The sequence below is a fragment of the Alosa pseudoharengus genome, unplaced genomic scaffold (assembly GCF_046254945.1).
Source record: "Alosa pseudoharengus isolate Yale_2024_CS ecotype anadromous, Long Island Sound unplaced genomic scaffold, YU_APseudo_1.1 YU_APseudo_1.1_scf_10, whole genome shotgun sequence".
NCBI classification, from domain to species: Eukaryota; Metazoa; Chordata; class Actinopteri; order Clupeiformes; family Clupeidae; genus Alosa; species Alosa pseudoharengus.
In genome coordinates, this window is record NW_027468565.1 from 37,699,126 (window position 1) to 37,722,447 (window position 23,322).

Here is a 23,322-nt window from a genome sequence, read left to right on the forward strand (position 1 = left end):
CTCAATGCAACACACACACACACACACACACTGCTGTTTTAGCACATCAAACACAACACTCAATAAGGCCATGACTGTACGACCTGCTGCCGCATGTCATCGATCATTACACACACACAAGCATAAAAAGCCATTTCACAGATGCACGTGCAGCCTGAAAAGCAGGTTACTGCTTCTGCCTTCAAATGAACTCATTTCCTCTGTTTGCTTTACGGCATGACTAATAATGAAATTTCTGCCTGTCCTGTGTCTACCTCTTCAGGAATAGAGAACCTTTACGAGAGGGCCCTGTACATCCGTAAGATCCTGTTGACTGTACCCAGATCAGTGCTGATCGTCATGCGGTACCTCTTCGCCTTCCTGAACCAGTGAGTACCACCGTACACCAAACAAGGCACTTTTACCCATGCAGATACACGTTAGACAATCAAAAGCGTTAATCACACCTTATAAAAATCAAAGCGTTAATCACACCTTATGCAAAGCCTTCCACATTACACCAAGCATTTCACTCGAATAAGGACATTATACAAGAACTGACAAAGGGCAGCTAATGCTACTCTACGCATATCACAGTGCTGCTGCATAATCACATGCTTCACTTCACTGTGGTATTGATAGAAACCTGGTAGGTTGGGTTCATCAAACTGATCCCAGAACAGCCTATTTGTGTTAATCCTCAAAAGCAACATACATACGTTGATACGTTTATACTGATGGGGAATATTGGACAACGGATGGCTAGATGTTTAGTTTATGTGAGAGTCCTGGTGTTATTGAATTCCACTCCTTTTTAACAGACTGCTGAGTGGCTACTGGAGAGGCAAACTCATTTGGCCTGATCACTCTCATTCATCCTACTGCTTTGCTAACACAGGAAATATGGGAAAAGAAATGGTTAATGTTAATGCAATGTTAATGCAAATGATTATATGAAAATGAGGACTGTGTGTGTGTGCAGATGTGTGCTTGCTCACTTACGCACGTGTGTGTGTGTTGGTGATTGATTATGATTTTGTCGCAATAGCTTTCCAGTGCTTCACAGGAAGCATTTTAAAATACTGATTTTCTTGTCAGGCTGGCAGAGGCACAGCTCTGGTGTATTAAATTCATTTATTCATAACATATTATCATGTGACACTGACCATTTATTTACTCCTGTGTGTTAGTTTCTATATTTGCATAAACAACACATCCTCAATCCAACACTCTGTGGAGCCAGTGATCTTAGACTACTTTATACAGTAGAGCAGGGAATCAGGGCCTTTTCTACTGTGTTACATTGAAGATGTTTGAAACAGTCCAGGGGGTATTATTCCTAGGATGTGCAACGTGACCTTTGACCTTTATGTGACCTCCCCTAAATGTGACCTCTGTATTTGCCCTGCCCAGTCTGTCCCAGTACAGCGATGAGAACATGATGGACCCGTACAACCTGGCCATCTGCTTCGGACCCACCCTCATGCCCACGCCGGACCTCCAGGACCAGGTGTCGTGCCAGGCACACGTCAACGAGGTCATCAAGACCATCATCATCCACCACGAGACCATCTTCCCCGACTCCAAAGAGCTCGATGGGCCCGTCTACGAGAAGTGCATGGCCGGAGGAGACTACTGGTGAGATGACTGTATGATGCATATAACGATCACAAACAAAACACAGATGCATATAACGATCACAAACAAAACACAGATGCATATAACTATCACAAACAAAACACAGATGCATATAACTATCACAGACAAGACACACACAGTCAAGCACAGGTATACACATATAAAAAGGCAGTGCCTACAATAGGTATATCTCTGGCCTTTGCTATTTGCATGCACGGCTGCATTGACATCATCTATGTATGTATGTATGTATGTATTGTGTTGACATGGTGAGTGCTTGCACTGGCTCTGTGCCCTGTGCAGCTGTATTAGAGTGTGTTTGGGAACGGTAAGGGCACTGGGGAATGCCATTATGACCGCGGTTATCAGCTAGCGTGATTTGCTAGCTCATGCTGTACTTCAACTCAGCTCAACTCCACTCCACTCCTTCGCCTCTGATGGCCATCAGTTATTTAAGTCCCGACGTTCCCACTAGTTAAGATCTGGCGTCCGCCAGGGACAGATGGAGCATGTTTTTGTTAGTGTTAGTGGGAAACACAAACACATATACACACACACACACACACACACACACACACACACACACACACAAACACACACACACAGCACACAAACAGTCTGAGCCAGAGTGTGTTCCTCGGCATCCTGGCACGCCCTGCAGGTGTGCGTGTGTGTGTGTGTGTTCAGCTGTGTTGCCGCTGCGTACCTCCCTTAATTCAGGTAATTACACTCACTGATGAGGTGGCAGAGCAGACAGCGGACCGTCTGACAGCAGAGGACATTTTTCGGTCAGCGGTTTCCTCCCTCGCTCTCTCTCTCTCTCTCTCTCTCTCTCTCTCTCTCTCCCCTCTCTCTCTCTCTCCTCTCTCTCTCTTGGTTGTGTTAGTAAGGCTGGAGGCATCTCAGTAATTATAATCATTAAAGGTGTTGGAGAATGAGATGTTTTGAGGTCTAATCTGGGTAGCCTGGCAGCTTAGGGGAGGTACAGTCTTGTCTCTCCTGAGGACACACAGTTCACTATGTCAGTATGTCCTGCTCATGCCCCCCCACAGCTGACAGACAGGCTGTCCCAACCAATCAGCATTTGGTCATAATCTGCCCACAGCCAATCAAAACATTGTTCATAACCTTTTCACGGCCAACTTCCTTGTATGTCAATCTCAGTCTATCATCTCTTAGTATTTTTGAGCTAGCACTTGATTCATTGTGTGTGTGTGTGCGTGTGCGTGTGTGTGTGCGCACGCGCACGACAGAGAGAAAGACACTTAGCCAGCAGCATACTGAGGAGAACATCCTTATGTAGTCACTTGTTGTAGTGTTGCTCTCTCACACACACACTCACACACACACACACACACACTCACACACTATTCCATATAGGCTCACCCTTCACTATAGACAACTAAAGTCTGCTGTCCTTGCACACTGAACCCAGCCCTTTGCCCAGACTTGTCTCTACGACGTGGTGATTTGAATGCATGAGCGCAACACAGCCATAGCTGTCAGAAAAGCACACTGTCAATATGTGTGACTGTGTGATCATGCTTTTAAACCAGCGGATTAGCATTCTCGTCCTAACTGAGGGCGCTTTCCTCTCTGTTCTGAGGGGCATATCTCCCAGCACTGATCTGGGTGCAGTAGTGTGGGCTCCGTGTGCTCTGAAGTCTCCCCAGGCGCCGCACGCCAGCATCTCTGAGCAGCAGCAGCAACGCAACGCCTCCCTCGTCTGAGCCCTGAAGGACTCGACTGCCAGCCTCTCAGCTCAGTAGTGTCTAATTTAACGCAGAGCCGTGAGATCTGTGGCTCCCTTCGGTTTTTAAAGAGCTGCGGATGTCTGTCTGGTTCTGTTACTTAGCTTGTGTTTCTGCAACTCTGTTAGTGAAGCAGGTTGCCTCCAACACCATGGAATCTGTACCCACACACATGCCAATGACCATGCATATTTAAACTCTACTTTTGGTTGCTGTACCCACACACATGCCAATGACCATGCATATTTAAACTCTACTTTTGGTTGCTTTGGATGAATAGAAAGCATCTGCTACATTAACAAATGTACATTTTGCTTTTTGCTATTAATCAATTTTAAAACATGTAGTTTTTATTTGCCACTTATGATGAGACATGCTGTGTGTGTGTGTGTGTGTGTGTGTGTGTGTGTGTGTGTGTGTGTGTGTGTGTGTGTGTGTGTGTGTGTGTGTGTGTGTGTGTGTGTGTGTGGACTGTAAGGTAAACCGTAGCTAATACGTTGTGTGCCATCAGTAGGTAAATGTGAAGTGCAGAGTTCATGTCTTCTATTATAACCTGACCTTTGCCCTCTGACCTTTGCCCCTCCCACAGTGAGAGTCCTTACAGTGAGCACGGAGTGCTGGAGGAGGTGGACCAGGACGGAGGAGCAGAAACACACACCAGTGAGGATGGTAAGACCCACCAATCACATCAGATGTTATAGTCGTGTCACAGAGGAATGCACCAATCACACCATCTCATTTGACCTTGACAACATAAATAAACTACCAGTGAGGATGGGAAGATCCACCAGTCACATCTTTTTTCTCTTCAGGGCACTATTTACTATGGGAAAATCCTCATAGCACACCACCATGATATTTTGCATACAAAAGCCACAACATAACAAGTTTGTTGCTGCTTATTGCTCCACCAATGAAACTCAAGTATTTTGATGTATAATGATGGGAAAGTTTGTATGAATTAATAGATTAATTATAGTAGTCTACCTGATTGGGATGTCAATAGTCTTATTTTAGTATTATTTTCGGCATATTGTTAGTGATTATTAAGGACGAAGATAACAGGTCTATGGATTCTTTCCATATCCCTCATGGCACACACGGATCTATGGAACCCTCTCCTCTAAAACCCTGTGAAACCTGCGCACAGCCGTCCACTAGGAGGGGAAGAGATGATCCGAGTCTCGCGTTGGTCATTTCTCGACCACTCCCTCCATACCACCACCACCACCACCACCACCATGAGCCCTCGGTCCATCTCACTCTCTAAATCTTCTGCTAAGACTGCCCTCCATCTTGTTCTTTGATCCCTTCTAATCCTGACACAAGGCTGGTGTGACCCGCTCCTAAATATGCCTGGTTTAAGAACAGCCGTCTGGATAGTATGGTTTTTGTCTGGTAGGCTGTTCTGGATAACCGAGGGTTAACTCACTCAAGCACTCACTCACTTTCTCTCACTCACTCACTTTCTCTCACTCACTCACTCACTCACTCACTTTCTCTCACTCACTCACTTTCTCTCACTTTCTCTCACTCACTCACTCACTCACTGTGTTTTGTTTTCTCTTGCAGTCTCTGTGAACACACACATGCATACACACACACACAAGTGCATACATACACACATACACGCACACGCACACGCACACGCACACGCACACGTACGCACACACACACTCACACACACTCACACTAGGGCCTATTGGGAATAATCCAGCCATCCAGCCCCCTGGGTGAAATGACCCTGAAAGGGCAGCAAAGTAGGTCCAGCACTTGGGCCCTCCTTTCAAACTGTAATCCCCTCAAACCCCCCCCCCAGCCCACTCCACCCCAACTCCAGGCCTTTTCCCATGGGTTGTGGCTGAGGGATGGGAACCAACCCCTCCCTTAACGGGGCCAGCCAACTGGAGCCTGTCCACGCTCCCCACTGCGTCTTGAGTCGCTCACCCTCACACACCCTGCTGCGTCTTGTGTCTCTCACACACACACACCCTGCTGCGTGGGTGTCCCACCCCCCACTGGGACTCAGATGAGAGGGGTGCTTTGGGGTCAGTGTGTGTGTGTGTGTGTGTGTGTGTGTGTGTGTGTGTGTGTTGGAGGAACGGTTTAAGTATTTGGGTAACATTTAAGGACAGCAGCTGAACGCTGTGTCCAGTCTGTCATGGAAGAGGAGAGGAGTGGAGATCGTCTTGTTTGGTGGAGATGAGAGCGGAGCTTGCCGGAAAGTGCTAGAATGGAGTGATGCAGGGCGTGTAATCGAGTGCATTACATCACCTTAGACCAAGCATGCTGTGAGTGGGAAGTAAATGAGTTGTGTAATGAACTCGTGTACACACACACACACACACACACACACACACACACACCATACACACACACACACACACACACCACACACACACACACACACACACACACACACACACACACATACACACACACACACACACACACACACACACCATACACACACACACACACACACACCACACACACACACACACACACACACACACACACACCATACACACACACACACACACACACACCACACACACACACACACACACACACACACACACACACACACACACACGCACACACACACACACACACACACACACACACACACACACGCACACACACACACACATTAAGGCCACATAACAGTGTGTGTGAGAAACATGTTTGCCATACTGCTTCCATCTTCAGCCCCATTGAAAGTGACATGCACACTCCACTCCACTCCACTCCAGTATAGCAGGGAGCGGGGGAGGTCAAAGAGGCAGACAGGTGCTGTCTCTATTCCATCTAAGATGATTGACAGACAGACAGGTCCTGTCTCTATTCCATCTAAGATGATTGACAGGTCCTGTCTCTATTCCATCTGAGATGATTGACAGGTCCTGTCTCTATTCCATCTGAGATGATTGACAGGTCCATCTGAGATGCTTCTCTGCTCATTCCGCTGCTTCTCTTGCCTGCAAACCAAACAGCTCTTTCAGCCGTCCATCAGTAATGTGTGTACATGCTGTCCTGCTACAGACATGTCGTCTCCTTGCACCTAGCGCTCTCTCTCTCTCTCCCTCTCTCTCTCTCTCTCCCTCTCTCTCTCTCTCTCTCTCTCTCTCTCCCTCTCTCTCTCTCTCTCTCCCTCTCTCTCTCTCTCTCTCTCACTCACACTCACTCACACTCACACACACACATACTTACTGACTTACACATTCACATGCTCATTAAGACAGACACATACGTAGACAGACAGACTAGTATACATTATTTAATCACACTCATGATATATACATGCGGTATATACATAAACACACTAGCTGTCTGAAGTATTTTGCACGTGTCCACATAAGTTCACTCTGTGTTTGTGCCTATGGGTTTGTGTTTGTTTTTGTGGTGGCTATCAGCAAATTATCTATTCATGAGCTTCACATTTAGTCCATTACTGCAATCATGGCTTTATGCAAGATATCACCTACCTCCTTCAAGAGGGTTTGGTGTGTGTGTGTGTGTGTGGCTCATGTGCATTTGTATGTGTTTGCACATGTGTATTTGTTCACAGTGTCAAAATAATTGTGTGTGTGTGTCCAGCAGCGGGCTTGTGTGTGTATGTGTGTGTGTGTGTGTGTGTGTGTGTGTGTGTAGTGAGTGGATGGCCCTGCTGCAGGGATTAAACGTCTGACCTGCTGTGGTCTCCGTTTGAAACATAAGGTCTCAGCTTACGCACCCTCACCCTCTAACCCCCCCCCTCCCATCCCCCATCCCAGTCTCAGCCCCCCCCCCACTCACCCCTGCCTCTGCGGTTTGCCCCAAACTCTTCTGAGGCGCGTGCTCTTGCGTAACGCCCACCCCCGACTCAGAATAATATATGTAAAAACAATCCGACCTAAACACGAGACAAAAATGCATATACTGTACGCTTACACAGATGGTGTTAATGTTACATGTAATTGTTTTCATTTAAAACGTTCACATGTGTATTTATACATTCAATGACTTGTGAATTCTAAATGTTTAAATGTATTTATGCATTCCTCAAGGGTCAGGTTTCATGTGTGTGTGTGTTTGTCTGGACTCATCATTTTCAAGCTAGAGTAGAGGTGCGGGCGTCTAAAATGGGCTTCGTGAACTTGTGAACCCGAGTCTTTGGCGATCTCTCTCGTGGAGCCCGTGGCGTAGACTGTAAGATTTTCCATGGGCTTTGGACACAGACCAGGTCCTCTGAGCGTCCATCCCACCTCCTCCGGCCCAATACGCCAGCAGCCCAGTCATACAAGTGTGTGTGTGTGTGTGTGTGTGTGTGTGTGTGTACGTGTATGTGTGAAATTAAGGAGAATACAGATGAACTAAATTAAGCACATGTACAGTACCAAGCCTAGACTAATGTGACAGTAAGGTTAGGTCACTGGAAATAATGATCAGTAATGGCTGATTTGGAGAAGGTGCCCTTGTCATGTGGAGCGTTGTCTAAAGTAAGCTCTATTGACTTGAAGTCTTCCGTTTGCAGACTACAGGGACTCCTAGTGGACCCCTCGTCTCATTTCAACACTTCAGAAATGGACATGTTTTCTTTGGTCAGTGGGGTAGGGTGATCCCTCACAGTGTTTGTGCATGTGTGAATTTATGGATGTGTATGTTTGTGTGTGTGTGTTGTTGTAAACAAATTTAGAATTTTAGAATTTAGAATATATTAAAAATATGCTAAAAATACTTTCTCGTGCTGGTGCTTGTTTGGATTTGACCATAGGAGAGAGAGCCTCCAAACAACAGAATCGAGGACAGATGGGTCCTGGTTAGATGTGAGGACAGATGGGTCCTGGTTAGATGTGAGGACAGATGGGTTCTGGTTAGATGTGTGGACAGATGGGTCCTGGTTAGATGTGTGGACAGATGGGTCCTGGTTAGATGTGTGGACATGATGGAAAAGATGGATGCCGTTTCAATATGTGGACATGATGGGAACGAGTTTTAGGGGAAATGATTGCAGCGTGGTTTAGGCAGTGGAACTATGTTATCAATCTCCATGGTCCATTGATGCTAGACTGAAATGAAAGTCGGTCCAATTGAAATGTGTGCATTGAAGTATACTCAGTATTTCATTATTTGTATCTATGGCTGTGCTGATAGGCACCGTGTTTGTTTGGTCTTGAGGCACACACACACACACACACACACACACACACACACACACTTGTGTGCTTCTGCCAGAGTGCTGTAGGGATTGGGGAAGCTTTGCATGTGTTACAATGAAGATATTTGAAACAGTCCGTCCAGGTGTGATTTAGTTTTATTAAACTACACACTTGGAATAATCCCTGGTGCATGTTAGAAACAGAAGTGATCAAGGAACAAATAAAAGGGATTTACCACACACACACACACACACATAGAGACGTCCCATAAGTGGCTATGTTTATATCTGTCAAGCAGTTGGAAATGGGAGTGATGGTGATGGTTTCCCTGGTGTGAAGGAGGCTTTTCACAGTTGGAAATGGGAGTGATGGTGATGGTTTCCCTGGTGTGAAGGAGGCTTCACAGTTGCCCTTTTCTCTCCATTTGTTGCCTGTGTGTATCTGACAACAAGGTGTGTGAGTTGTGTTGTGTATGTCTAAGTATGCAGGTGTGTGTGTGTGTGTGTGTGTTCGTGTGTCTGCATTCAGGGATTCCCTGCAGGAGTCGATGGGAGACTTTGGGAGATAACGTAGCTGCTGCTATTTTTAGCTCTGCGTCTCTGCAGCCGCACTCCCATTGGTCCAGACTCCGCCGCCACTCTCCATACGTGTGCTCTGATTGGCCCAAACCACTCTCCATACGTGTGCTCTGATTGGCCCAAACGGCCCCTTGGTCACCACTCCAGAGCGAGGGGCCCTATTTGAATTTTGATTTGTTTCAGTGGCCACGGCAACGGCCCTTCTCAGTCAAGGTCTTTGATTACTCTTTCTCACACACACACACACACACACACACACACAGACCAGCTTCGCCACCAGCCCTCTCTTGGGGAAGAAAAGGATTTAAGACATCAGAATTGGATTCAGTAGCAGTGAAGAGTGAATATTATTCGGAAAAAGCCAGAAGGACACAAGTTAATTGTCTTGTAGTTGTCACACACTGGATGGATGCAAGGAGGGTTGCCGGTTCGAACCCCGACCAGTAGGCACGGCTGAAGTGCCCTTGAGCAAGGCACCTAACTCCTCACTGCTCCCCGAGCGCCGCTGTTGTAGCAGGCAGCTCACTGTGCCGGGATTAGTGTGTGCTTCACCTCACTGTGTGTTCACTGTGTGCTGAGTGTGTTTCACTAATTCACGGATTGATATAAATGCAGAGATCAAATTTCCCTCACGGGATCAAAAGAGTATATATACTTATACATACAAATCCTTATCAACTCTATGTTAGTGCAAGACGGAACTTGATCTTTATGTTCTCTTAAGACAAATCACTCTCAGATTGCACACTCAGTTGCAGCGATTTTCATGGGGCTGTTGTGCACTTTGGTCACTGATGCAGGTCATAATGGATGTGGGACAGAGGTTGCATCTTAAGCATGTGTACATACATGCCCACTGTGAACAGCCCTGCAGACTGACCCTCACTGCAGGAGTCAGTACTGAGTGTGTTAACGCTAGCACCAGTATTACAGGGGCCTCTTTGTTAACTAACACTGTACATCACAGAGGTGACCAGCTAAGTGAATGATTGGTTCATTCCACGGGCCCTGTTCACTACTGTATGGTGACCTGGACTCCATATAGATCTGTTTCTACTATGACCTATTTGTGGATGTCATTTGGACATATAATAGTATTTGTTTCTGCTCGAGGGCATGTGTGTGTGTGTGAGCGAGAGGGAGAGAGCTGGTGTCCATTTTTTTGAGTGTGTGTATTGTGTGTGTGTGTGTGTAGTGTGTGGAGCACATGTTCTGTCTGTATCTCGTCAGCCTTTTCCATTAACACCAGCTAGCACCCTGGCATGTTCAGATCATTGATCAGAGTATTGATCAGAAACCAATCGGCGTATAGACCTACAGTAGGCTACGCAGGGGTTAAACCGAGAGGCAGGGTCCCCGCCCCCCCGCCCCCATGCCCCTACACACACACCCCTCCCTCGTTCACCATCAGTATGGAGAGTAGTGTTTAAGATGGATGGTCCTGCTCTGCCGGGCTTTAAATATTAATGTGTGTGCCAATTGCCCCGCTCGTACAATCTGGCTTACACATCCAAGTGCTGCCATTGATCTCACCTCCCCCTTCCACATCCAAACCCACTGATCTCACCTCCCCCTTCCACATCCAAACCCACTGATCTCACCTCCCCCTTCCACATCCAAACCCACTGATCTCACCTCCCCCTTCCACATCCAAACCCACTGTGGCCTCCTCGTGGGGAAACGATCATAAAACAGTGATCTGGGGGGATGGCGAACTTTGACCTCAGTCCTGTAAACTCAGGTCATTGATGTAGTGGTTGTAGTGGTAGTAATAGTGGCAGTGGTGCTCATAGTAGTGGTGGTGGTAGATGATGATGATGATATATATGATTCCCTCCTACTCTGTTAGTTTTTATGTTAGAGATAAGGTTTCATCCTAAGAACCTCTCTTGTGTGTCCATCATGATTGTTCAGATGCCCTCTGTTTGTCTCTTTCTTTAAAGTGCCTTTACATTTTTATGTTATTAACATAATTAACGTTACACTTTCATTAATTAAACTGAGGTATTTTGTTGTCCCCTAAGAAGCTTTAACAACAGTCAGGTTCTCATGGCAACTGCTGCCGAGTTGTTCTCACTCTGCCTTCCTTCCTCATCTCTGTTCCCCTAAAAACGTAAAGAATTCACCCTTCGCTAAGTCCTGCCCTCCTTAGTTACTGTTGCTATGCCTGACAAGCTTTAGCACCCTGCACGTCTATTACATAGGGGGAGAACCGGGACTTTTCAATGAAATGTAATTTACAAAGACATCGTACCACACTGGAAGCTAATATTTTGTCACTAGCAACCTACATCTGTCCTCTGTCAAATACAGTTGGAATTTCATCTCTGAACAAAACCGTTCATGAGTTATTTAAGCAGAAGTCGAATGTGCGTTTTGTTTCATTCGACTCTCCTGGCCAGAATGAATGGAACAGGCATGGGGGACGAAAGAAACATACCATTTAAGCTATGTACTTCCCACAACTTCAATATTTGACAACATATCATGAATGGTACTTCAAATAGGTGTTATTTTTAATAGATTGCTGATGGGCTATACATCTTGGTGAACGTCTGTTAACAACTTCTTGCCGTTATCGTGAAGCGTGTATCTCGCGGTTATGGAAATATCATGCAATATGCCATTTTTATAGTTAGAACAAAATGTGTTCCCAATTATATCATGTTTCTATAGTGTAACATGCTATTTTACGTGGGTTAGGGCACCACATCCAAATAAGTGCCCTTCATGAGCCACAGGCCTTCAGTCTCCACAGGTTAACATGGCAAAACTCGAAAAGCTTGTCAGACCTCCCGTGCCTAGTGACGGGTTGCTAAGCCACGAATGGCCTGTGGCGGTTTTCGGGTGTGGCTTAGCGAAGGGTGAATTCCTGGTGCCCTTTCCTTGTCCTCCATCTTTGCTCTGCACCATGTCACCCTGTGGACACGTGGCCCTGATGGCAGCCCTATGACCTCTGACCTCATGGCTGTGTCCCGTTTCTCTCCACAGAGGGAGAGCCCATCGAGGCCATTGCCAAGTTTGACTACGTGGGCCGCTCAGCGCGGGAGCTGTCCTTCAAGAAGGGGGCGTCTTTGCTGCTGTACCAGCGGGCATCCGACGACTGGTGGGAGGGCCGCCACAATGGCATCGACGGGCTGGTGCCACATCAGTACATAGTGGTGCAGGACATGTAAGTGTGAGGAGGACATTGACACATTGCAGAGACGAGAATGGAATGTGTGTAAACATGTCAGTTTGTGTGTGTGTGTGTGCGTGCGTGCATGTGTGAGGTGTGTGTGTGTGCGTATGTGAGGTGTGTGTGTGTGTGTGTGTGTGTGTGTATGTGAGTTGTGTGTGTGTGTAAAGGAGAGAGAGAGTGTGTTTGTGTGTGTGTGTGAAAAAATGTTTTTTTTTTATCTAAATGTCTGTCTAATGTCTGCGTCAGCATGTGCAGCACTGAATGGAAAATATCTGATTTGATATGTGTCTTTGGATACGGCCAGTGAATAGATGTGTCATTTCTTCCCTTTCTTGAGAGAGAATGACATTTATCTCCTCTCCTCTCTTCTTCCTCCTCTCCTCTCCTCTCTTCTCCTCTCCTCTCCCCTCCTCTCTTCTCCTCTCCTCTCCTCTCCTCTCTTCTTCCTCCTCTCCTCTCCTCTCCCCTCCTCTCCTCTCCTCTCTTCTCCTCTCCTCTCCTCTCCCCTCCTCTCCTCTCCTCTCTTCTTCCTCCTCTCCTCTCCGGGAGAGAGAGAGAAAGATAGCGAGAGTGGGAGAGAAAGAGTGAGAAAGAGAGAGAGAGAGAAGGATTAGTGGGAGAGGGAGATGGTGTCCTGCTTAAAGCACAGTTTTGTCCCGGGGAGGGCTGTTCTTGGCAGTGTGTGGGACGCCGTTCCGCTGTGTCAGATAAGTCTTGGTCCCCGGCGGATGCGTTTCTGAGAGATTGGGGGGGGGGGGGGGTCTGCTGTTTACGGGACATCTCCGTCACCCCTGGCGATTCACCCTGGCAACCTCAAACCCCTCCTCTGGGCGACGGCCGCGGTTGCTTAATTGAGTGGATGCGGTCGCTCGTTAAATAGGACAAATCAGATCATTCTGTACAGCGGCCTGAGAATTGCCCGCCTAAAAGCTTTCTGATAGCCTCTTTCTCCCTATCCATCTGTGTGTGTGTGTGTGTGTGTGTGTGTGTGTGTGTGTGTGTGTGTGAGTTTGTCTATATGAGCAGTTTTGGAGGAGAGGAGAGAGTGTGTGTGTGTGTGTAAGAGAGACTGTGTAAGATTGTGTGTGTGTGTGTGAGAAAGAGACTGTGTGAGATTGTGTGTGTGTGTGTTAATAATTCATGGTGCAGCACTTGGCAGAAGAGTGTGTTTTCTTAGTTAATGGAGGTAGGAGGTGATGCTGTGGTGTGTGTGTGTGTGTGTGTGTGTGTGTGTGTGATTGACCAGGATGTGCGTTGTGTCGTTGTCAGGGATGACACGTTCTCCGACACCCTGAGCCAGAAGGCGGACAGTGAGGCTAGCAGTGGGCCAGCCGCAGACGACAAGAACTCCGGCAAAGACATGAACTCCCCTACTGATGCCCGGATACAGGAGGCCTACATCAGGTAAACACCACACACACACACACACAAGCCCCCCTACTGACACCAGGATACATGAGACCTACATCAGGTAAACACACACACACACACACACACACACACACACACACACACACACACACACACACACACACACACACAAGCTCCCCTACTGATGCCCGGATACAGGAGGCCTACATCAGGTAAACACACACACACACACACACACACACACACACACACACACACACACACACACACACACACAAGCTCCCCTACTGACACCAGGATACAGGAGGCCAACATTAGGTAAACACACATACACACACACACTCAGTCACACATAATTGTGCACGCATGTAAACATCTACAATCCTCATATTATACGAGCTGGTGAGTTTATTGCATTCTGCTGTTTTTTGTTTGACTCAGAAAGATGACCACTCCCCTTTTATCTCTGTTTCTTTTCTGTCCTCTGCTCCCCTCTTCCCCTCCTCCTCCTCTCTCGATCCGTAACTGCTTTAATGATTAATAGCCTTTGTCCTCATTTAGACTTTATAGGCTTAACTATGAGGAAGCAAAGAGAATGGCTCTCTTCAAACAATGGGCATTGCCATGCGTCCCACAAATATTTCACATTTGTGTGTCTGTTTAAGAATCCAAGAGCCCAAGAGTCTAAATGTGTGTAAAATCTGTTACACATTGGGTCAACTGTGTTTGTTTCTGAGACTCACTGTCCTAAAACATCCATCACACCCACAAGAATGGGAACCCTTTTTTAATCTGAGATCACAGGTGAACACATGTGTCAGCCATTATTATTCACTAGGTTTGTGGACAGCTCAAACAGTCCCAGAGAGTGATTAGGGCCACATAGCCCCCATGCACACTAATCAGTTATGGTAATTAATGCTGGTGTCAGTTGATGTGCTAATTGGTTTGTATGCCTAACATCTTGTTTATTTGTTGTAAATAAGCAATAAGTGACCGCTTAAACAGAGACATTTATTAGTAGTATTTGAGTGAAATTTAATAAAATTGGGTAAGACTAACGGGTTGGTATTCAATTGGCTGAAGCAGAGGAATGCATAATTTGTCCTATAAATCATGTCATGTGGTCTTTATAAAACAAAAAGGTGCCATCCACACAGAAACAACAAAAGCGTCGTTTTGTGAAAACTGAAAAGTTTTGTATCGTGTTGTCCTTTCCTCTACACAAACAACGGTGTTTTAGAATACAAATGCAAAAAAAAGGATTTTCTCTCATGTCTGTGAATCAGTAGCCTGGAAAATCCAGACCCTGGTAATCTAGAAAGATTACAATGTAATGGCCCAACTCGAGGGGCGGCATCAAGCATGCATTTATAAAAATCTCACTGCATGCAATTGGATAACACTAGACCATGTTTACTCTGAATGATTTCGGACTTCGACGCAATCGGATAACACTACGACCAATGTGTACTGTCCTCCAACGTTGCAGCGCTGTCTTCATCAGTTTAGCTGGTTCCCCGGAATGTTTGGGTAAAAGTAACGTGCATCATTGCTCATCACCAGAGTGTCTCACAGAGACAATTCCATTGTGCTCTCGCGAGAACTCTGGATTTCCACGGTAGCGTATCAGTGGATATGAATCCCTCTTGATGCGTGCTGTGATTCATTGAGTGGCACAAGTGTGCAGGCTGATAGCAGAGTTCTGTGTGTTCTGTGTGTTGTGGCACCAGTGTGCTGGCTGATAGCAGAGTTCTGTGTGTTCTGTGTGTTGTGGCACCAGTGTGCAGGCTGATAGCAGGGTTCTGTGTGTTCTGTGTGTTGTGGCACCAGTGTGCTGGCTGATAGCAGGGTTCTGTGTGTTGTGGCACCAGTGTGCTGGCTGATAGCAGGGTTCTGTGTGTTCTGTGTGTTGTGGCACCAGTGTGCTGGCTGATAGCAGGGTTCTGTGTGTTCTGTGTGTTGTGGCACCAGTGTGCTGGCTGATAGCAGGGTTCTGTGTGTTGTGGCACCAGTGTGCTGGCTGATAGCAGGGTTCTGTGTGTTCTGTGTGTTGTGGAACCAGTGTGCTGGCTGATAGCAGGGTTCTGTGTGTTGTGGCTGTCTGACTCTGTCCTGAATAAGGCCACAGGCGGTCAGACACTAGGCCACGGTGATTGTTGGTTAAATATTAATAGGACATTAATAACACATCAATAAAACATCAGGAAACACATCAGGTTTAAGTTGAGGTTCCGGTCAACTGCTTCCCTGCAGGCTATTGGTTAGATTGGCAGAAGGACGGTCTGCAAGAGCGCTAGACTGATTTAGAGAGGGACCCGTGTCATACTTGAAAAGGAGTTATTTTTGTCCGATCGCAGATCATACTAGAGCTTTGATGATCATTTCTTTAAAACTGATTTCTGACACTTATTTCATATCTTTTGTGTGTGCTAATGAGGTCACTGCTCCAAGTGTGCGTATGTATGTATGTACACTACCCCGGATGGGTAAAATGGAGGACACATTTCCTACAGGAATATCCTACAGAATAAATAAAGTTTAACTTAACTTGTCTACGGTCACCAATACATTTCTTTTGTATGGCTTTCAATGATTAAAACATGCAGTAAATACACAATACACTACTACATCAGTGATTATGTTGTGCAATTCCTAAACTACATCCTCACATCATACAGCTAAATGAAACATTTCCCATAATCCTCTTCTCCTCTTGTCCCCTCTGCAGTCGGCACAGGAAGCGGAGTGACCCCCCCTCTCGCCACCCCCCAGGTCGCCCTGGCGACGGCCACTGTGCTGTGCACCCCTCCCAGGGACGCGGGCCCCCGTCAGACGGCGGATCCCCAGTGTTGGGTCACTACGGGCCGCGCGACCTTCTGAGAAGTCGGGGTCACGGAGGTCACATAGGTCACGGCCCACAGGACAGTCCGGAGAGGAGGCGGCGGACGGGTCACGGCTCGCTGACCAACATCAGCCGCCACGAGTCGCTGCGTAAGATGGAGAGCCCGCCCATCCGCCGGTCCACCTCCTCGGGCCAGTACACCGGCTTCAGCACGGACCCGCACACACACTCACACCACCCCAAGAGCCTGGACCCAGAGAGCATCGCACAGGTGAGCATACACACACACACACACACATGGCACGCACACATACACACACACCCCACACGCACGCACGCACACACACACAAACTTACAAAACCCAAACACAACAGACACCACTCATAGAGTATATTCCAAAAAAGTATCCACTCACAAGACCGCAACACATTTTCTGTCATAGCAGTGCAAAAAAAAAGTGCTCGTTGCTTGTATTGCTGTCTGACACAAACATATAAACATGTTAGCACAGATTAAGTACACCTCTATAATATGACACACACACACACACACACACTCACCATCTCTCTCCCATCATCAAGTTAAAGCAGTATTAATTTGTCAGAATACATGCTGTTTGACAGGGAATAACCCTCCAAGGGCATGATTCCCAGACAGGGATGAAGCCTCATAGTGCTGGATTATGTACTTTGGAATGGAGGGGCGCTTTTCCAAATACTGCTTTATGCAGGAGATGTACTAATGCCCTTATACCAGAGCACAGAGCAGGACTGCAGCCCACTGTGCTGTCTGTCTGTGCTGTTCTGATGGTCAGGTGTTGGGCCAACTGTGTCAGACTATGCCGGGTTTGTGTAATCTACTAGAAAGGCTCTCGAGGACTTTTGTGTGTGTGTTCACTAGGGCCAACCAATTCCACTTTGGTGTTGTCCTGTGTAACAGCATGTACTCTCCCTCTCTTACCCCCCCCTCTCTCTCTGTCTCTCTCTCCCTTCCCCCCTTCCCTCTCTCCCTCTCTCTGTCTCTCTCCCTCTCTCTCCCCCCCCTCTCTCTCTCTCTGTCTCTCTCCCTCTCTCTCCCCCCCCTCTCTCTCTCTCTGTCTCTCTCCCTCTCCCCCCCCCTCTCTCTCTCTCCCTCTCTCCCCCCTCTCTCTCTCTCTCCCCCTCTCTCCCCCCCTCTCTCTCTCCCCCCCTCTCCCTCCCCCTCTCTCTCTCTCTCTCCCTCTCCCCCCCCCCCTCTCTCTCCCCTGCTGCAGGACATAGAGCAGACGATGAACACGGCCCTGAATGAGCTGCGTGAGCTGGAGCGGCAGAGCTCGGTGAAGCACGCGCCCGACGTGGTGCTGGACACTCTGGAGCAGGTCAAGCACCAGCCGCAGCCTCAGGGGGGCGCCGGCGAGCCCGTCAGCCCGCTGCACGGCATGCTGGTCCACCATCGCCACGGCGACGGGCCGGGCATCATGCGCCGCAGCACCAGCTCCAACAGCGACGCCATGACGACCTTCAAGCCCACCGTGGCGCCCCGCATGGGGGTGCAGCTCAAGCCACCCGCCCTCAGACCCAAGCCCATGGTGCTGCCCAAGACTGCCACCCCACCGCACCCACACCCGCACGCCCACGCCCACCCACAGCCCTCCGCACCCCCCCCTCCGCAGGAGGCCGTGGACAAGTCCTGCACCATGTGAGGGGGACGCTGGACTGGGGGGGGTCTGAGGGACAGGGACAGAGAAGGCTGTGGAGCAGGACATAGCAGGTGGGTGGGGGTTGGTGGGGGGGGTCAGGTGGCTGTTCTGATGGGTCTTCCCAGGGACACAGCTTGTCCACCCCCACCCCACAGCACACCACCCCTCACCCCCAGAGGAGTGCTATAAGCCTGCTGTTCCTGGACCAAGTCGGATGTCACAACGCCAGGGATTCTCCACTTTGGGAATGTAGTTTAATCTGGGACTAGTCCTAATCCCTGTCCGAGAAAGCAGAGCCAATGGTCTGACCTCATGGGATGACTTTAACAGGACCACTCAAGTGGGGAGTGAGGGGTGCTGATGTTTCTTTCTTGTTTAAAGTAAATACAGTAGCGGTGTAATATTTACATTTATGAGATGCTGCTCTCACTGATATTACTGTTGATCATTGATAATATGTCACTAAGACAGCCCAACGTTTTGAAAATAGCGACATAGTTTCTAATAAAGACGTATAGTTTTTTCTCTCTCTTTTAATGTGTAGTGAGTTAACCATTTCCAAATTATTCACGTTTATTATACTTAGTGGAAAAGGATGGGCATTTTAAAGACTCTTAGTTACAGGTCAGCCGCAGAGAAGACATTTAGCAGTCTTTTAGAACTATTTGCATGGTCAGATAGTTTATTAGTCTTTTTTTTGTCAGAATCACTAGGCGTTTTTAGAGTACAAGTAACGCAAATCACAAAAGCTTCCAGTAGCGATGAGTACAAAGTGACATTGACATTGTTGGAGTTGTAGTTTACAGCCACTAGAGAAAACAAAACAAAACAAAAATGTGAATGGCACAGTAGGCACCTCACAGCTCTGGATGCTGTTTAAGTTTACAACTTCAGTTAGGCATCATGGGAAATGTAGTTTCAGCATTCCAGACCACACATGGAACATTTTAGCAGCGTTGTGAAATGGCCTTACAGTCAGTCAGAAATAGAATGGCAGTCTCCCTCAAATATTAGCAAATGCCTTTTTTTCCTTGTCTCTCTTTAGTCATTCCGATTAAACACCTTTAATGGTTTTTACAACCAATAGCAATACTGAAGTCCCTTACTAGCCAAGCCCACTGTCCACTCAGAACTGTAGACATGGAAAGAAAGGCATGGTGTGTGTAAGTAGAGTACTTGGACCTGTTCCTCACCGCTGCTGTATAACATGTATAACTTATTTTTAGAGTAGCCATTCCCACGGGTTCTGAAGAGCATCTTTTTGCTTTTCTGTGATATGGATGGAAGCTATGTGTGTGTGTATGCCACACAGCACAGGGAAATAGAGACACCAAACATGTAGAGAGAGAGGGAGAGAGAGGGCAAAGCTGTGGCAAAGAGCTCTTCAGTCCCGCAGATAAACCCTGTGCAAGCCCAGCTAGCTGCTGACCTGGAGTTAGCCCCATCTGGGACTACAGTATACTGGACCATAGCCAGGTATCAGTCAGATGATGACACGACCGCGATCACTAATGACGATGAACCATCCTGCAAAGTCACGCAAAAGGATGCTTTTTCATAATGTGAAGTTGTGAACTGACCTGTTAGGGTAGGTGAGGTGGTCATTATAACACCTACATTGAAAGCAAAACAAAATGAGCAAACTCTCGTCTTGATGAGTTTTTTAGTATATTCTCTGCAATGGCAACTTTTGGAAAAGAAAAAAAAAAAACCTTCTGGCTGGTCCTTTGAGCATCCTCCCCCAACTGTTTACAGGGAGGACACCTATATCCCCCAATCCCTGTCACCAATGCCTGGCTTTCCCTTGCCTGAGGAGATGCTATCTGCAATGCAACAAGATGGGTTCCGTTCTCTATAGCTACACCTTTCCAACAACTCTACATTCTACCAGAGCATCTTTTCACAAAGACTTGTTGAAGTGACTCAGCGGCCACACTCGTGAGAGTATGCTGCCAGTAGCCATGGACTCAGTGACTGTTACTCTGACTCTCCCACCCCCTCCTCCCTCCATGTACACGTGTGTGTGTGTGTGTGTGTGTGTGTGTGTGTGCACTCATGCTGTGAGGTTTCTGATGGGTGTGTGGTGAGGGGTACTGCGCCCTCGCTGCCAGCTGCCTGTGTAGCCGCCACCAGAACTGGGGTCAAACGTGTCTCAGACAAAATGCGATAGTCTAGTAGTAATACCTGTACAGTCGGATGGGAGGATCTCATGCGATAGTCTAGTAGTAATACCTGTACAGTCGGATGGCAGGATCTCGATGAGAATTTAAAACACTTTCAAAAACCCTCCCTGGACTGTGACCTCGCTGTCTGCTGTTGGCTTATTGTGCAGTGGGACAAAAATAAATGTGTGTGTGTGTGTGTTTAGCTAAAAAGCATTTCAGCATGGAGTGAACTTTCTGTGCATAATTAGTGTGTGTGTGTGTTTGTGCAGGTGTGTTTGAGATGCAGACCTGATCCCAGTCAGGCTTGTCCTGCTGCTGACGGATGATGAATGATGCATGCTAAGGCTATGTCTACCAGGGAGACACTCGCTCTCTCTCTCTCCCACTCTCTCTTTCTCTCCCATCCTCTCTCCCTCTCCCTACCTCACTCTCTTTCTCTCCCTTCCTCTCTGTTTCTCTCTCTCTCTCTCCAGGACTCTGGAAGAGAGATGGGCCATACCACCTCAGAACTCCCAGGTGATATAATGCTGATAAAAAACGCTTGTGAATAATTCATGGCGGCCCTTTTCACGAGAGCCGTGTGAGCGGGAGCAGCACACGTGAGCTACTGAGTGCACGTTGTCTGCAGAGGAATACAGTTTGTGTGTGTGTGTGTGTGTGTGTGTGTGTGTGTGTACAGGCACGTGCACAATTTTCTTAGAGCAGGGCAAGAGATGGTTTAATTATATACTTTCAGATTACTCTCAGAATGTCAGTGTGTGTGTGAGTGTAGGGTTTAATAATAGACTGTCAAATGTCTATCTCTGTGTGTGTGTGTGTGTACTCCAGATGTCACCACTGTTCATGCCACTCTGTGTAACCTTAGTACTGTCGGCACAACTATTTCATTATGTTTAAAAAAACAGATCATTAGGTGGTGACCTCATGTTTTGTTTTTGTGTTATTGTATTATATACCCATCCTCTCTGTAACTTCTTCAGATCCATACCCTGTCAGTGCCCCCTGTTCATTTTGTACAGTGTATATGATTTGCCTTGGGGACGACTAACCCATTTATTTTTTAAATGTATGATGATAAATGATTGGTATTCTTAATGTAGGTTGTTTAGCTTTAGCTCAGACTAGACACCAGGGGGCGTACTCCAAGTATGTGGTTTGGTGATAAACCTGGGTACGTTAACTTGGACTAAGTGGTAAACCTTCCCATAGAAGAGTCCTGTGACTTTATTCTCTTAGCAAAACAAAGCCATTGGGTTTATTTTAGGAGGTTTGTCAGGGTGAACTTTCGCCAGAATTATATATATATATACTAAGCCACATGCTTGGAAGACTTCCCCGATAGCTGCCAGCCCTGGAACGGAACCAGCCCAGATTTGGGCCGGATCAGGGGCGCGTGCAGCCGGGCATCCGCTGCTGTCTGGGTGGCAGGTTTGTGGGGGGCTGTGGTTGAGGACGGAGGCCCCTGATCTAGCCATTGCACTAGGAGGCCCACAGGTGGCGCTCTTCAGCTCACACAGCCAACCACCCAGCACAGCCTGTCTTGTTTGTTTGTTTACCATCCATGTCACCGTGTCCCTCGTACATCAGTAGCATGTACACGTGAAAGTGCCTTTGAAACTCCGTTAGAGTGACGTCACTCATGCTCTGTCCTGTCGTCTCATCTCCAGCCCCCTAGAGTATGGGCAAGACAGTGAGAATATGAATAAATATTAGTAAATATTATTGCTATTATTATCATTGGTAATGATGTAGTTTCAATAAAGTTATATGAACGATCAAATAATTAATCAAGTACTGCTTATCGAGTGTGACACGCACTTTTATGTATAGGACTGTATATTTGGCATGTAACATCTTAACAAGTTATAATGGAGCTCTTTGAGAATGGTTCTCTCAAAGTGTTTCTTTCTAATAAAGGCAGAAGTTTGGTCAGTGCTTGGTGGTTCTGTGTTTTCATTGATGTAACACTGTACCAAGTATATACAGCTTTGCATGTCATTGACATATGACAACTGTATTTAACTACAACTGTATTACCGGTACCTTAAAATATTCAAACTTAGTCACATACTCTCATATTCCCCAAGTACTTTGGATCTTAACTAACAGATCAACAAAACAATGGCAATCCAAACAGACATTGAATATCTTTGGCCATTCTAGGAGGCTATAACTTTGCTTTTAGACCGCAGTCTCAAAATGCCGCCGCGAGATCCCAGATATTAGTCCAGGCCTCCCACTGTCCTTGGCCTGAGGATTCCATGGAATCCTCTCCTCTCCTCCTGTCTCCTCTGCTGGTACAAAGAATACATTCTCTTCAAAATAGCAGGTTACATCCAGTCAAACCTGAACACGATTTGGACATGAAAAATGCAGAAGCATGGAGGCTTTGCCTGACGGCTCCCAGCTCTTTACTCATGCGAAGTGCAGGAGAGCTGCCAGGTTGGGTCTTGTGCAACTCCCTGCCACTTAGGAAGAAGAGGATCTCCAGGATGGAATGAGTGAATGTTCCAACTTTCTTTACCCCACACACTCTTATGAGAACTGCATGCAGCTATAGATTAGCCTCACTTTAAAAGAGGCTAATAAATACAGCTCTGGAAAAAATGAAGAGACCACTGCACATTTTTCTGAGACATTCGAATGAGTTGGTGGTCATATTCAAATTGGCAGTGGTCTCTTAATTTTGAATATAACCGTCAACTTATTCGAATGTCACTCAGCAACCGTAGGATGACATCAGAAAAATGTCTCTGAATTTTTTCTGGAGCTGTACGAAAAATCCAAATATTTCTTGCATCTACTTGGGTCCACAGCTTGCCAGAGCTACACCTACAGTAATTGGACTATGGCAAATAAAATAATAAAGAAATGAATTAATCCTTGGGAATAGAAACAGATCAAGAGCACATGCATCCACATTTATTGTTCAAAACATCCAAAGTGTCACTTACCACCATGACTGGTGTTTGATTTCTGTAACACAGTGGAATG

At 46.9% G+C, this 23,322-nt stretch overlaps 1 protein-coding gene across 1 annotated transcript in view; it reads left to right on the forward strand.

The window, feature by feature from the left end:
• srgap1a (SLIT-ROBO Rho GTPase activating protein 1a) overlaps positions 1–22,253 on the forward strand; it is a 116,615-nt gene extending 94,362 nt beyond the window's left edge. Inside the window, exons 14-20 of the mRNA XM_076299220.1 lie at positions 263–368; positions 1,393–1,617; positions 3,958–4,037; positions 12,079–12,259; positions 13,538–13,672; positions 16,371–16,755; positions 17,738–22,253. Of these exons, the coding sequence (XP_076155335.1) occupies positions 263–368; positions 1,393–1,617; positions 3,958–4,037; positions 12,079–12,259; positions 13,538–13,672; positions 16,371–16,755; positions 17,738–18,166 (1,541 nt within the window). The 3' untranslated portion in view covers positions 18,167–22,253. The remainder of the gene's footprint in view (positions 1–262; positions 369–1,392; positions 1,618–3,957; positions 4,038–12,078; positions 12,260–13,537; positions 13,673–16,370; positions 16,756–17,737) is intronic.
• The last annotated feature ends 1,069 nt before the right edge of the window (positions 22,254–23,322 follow it).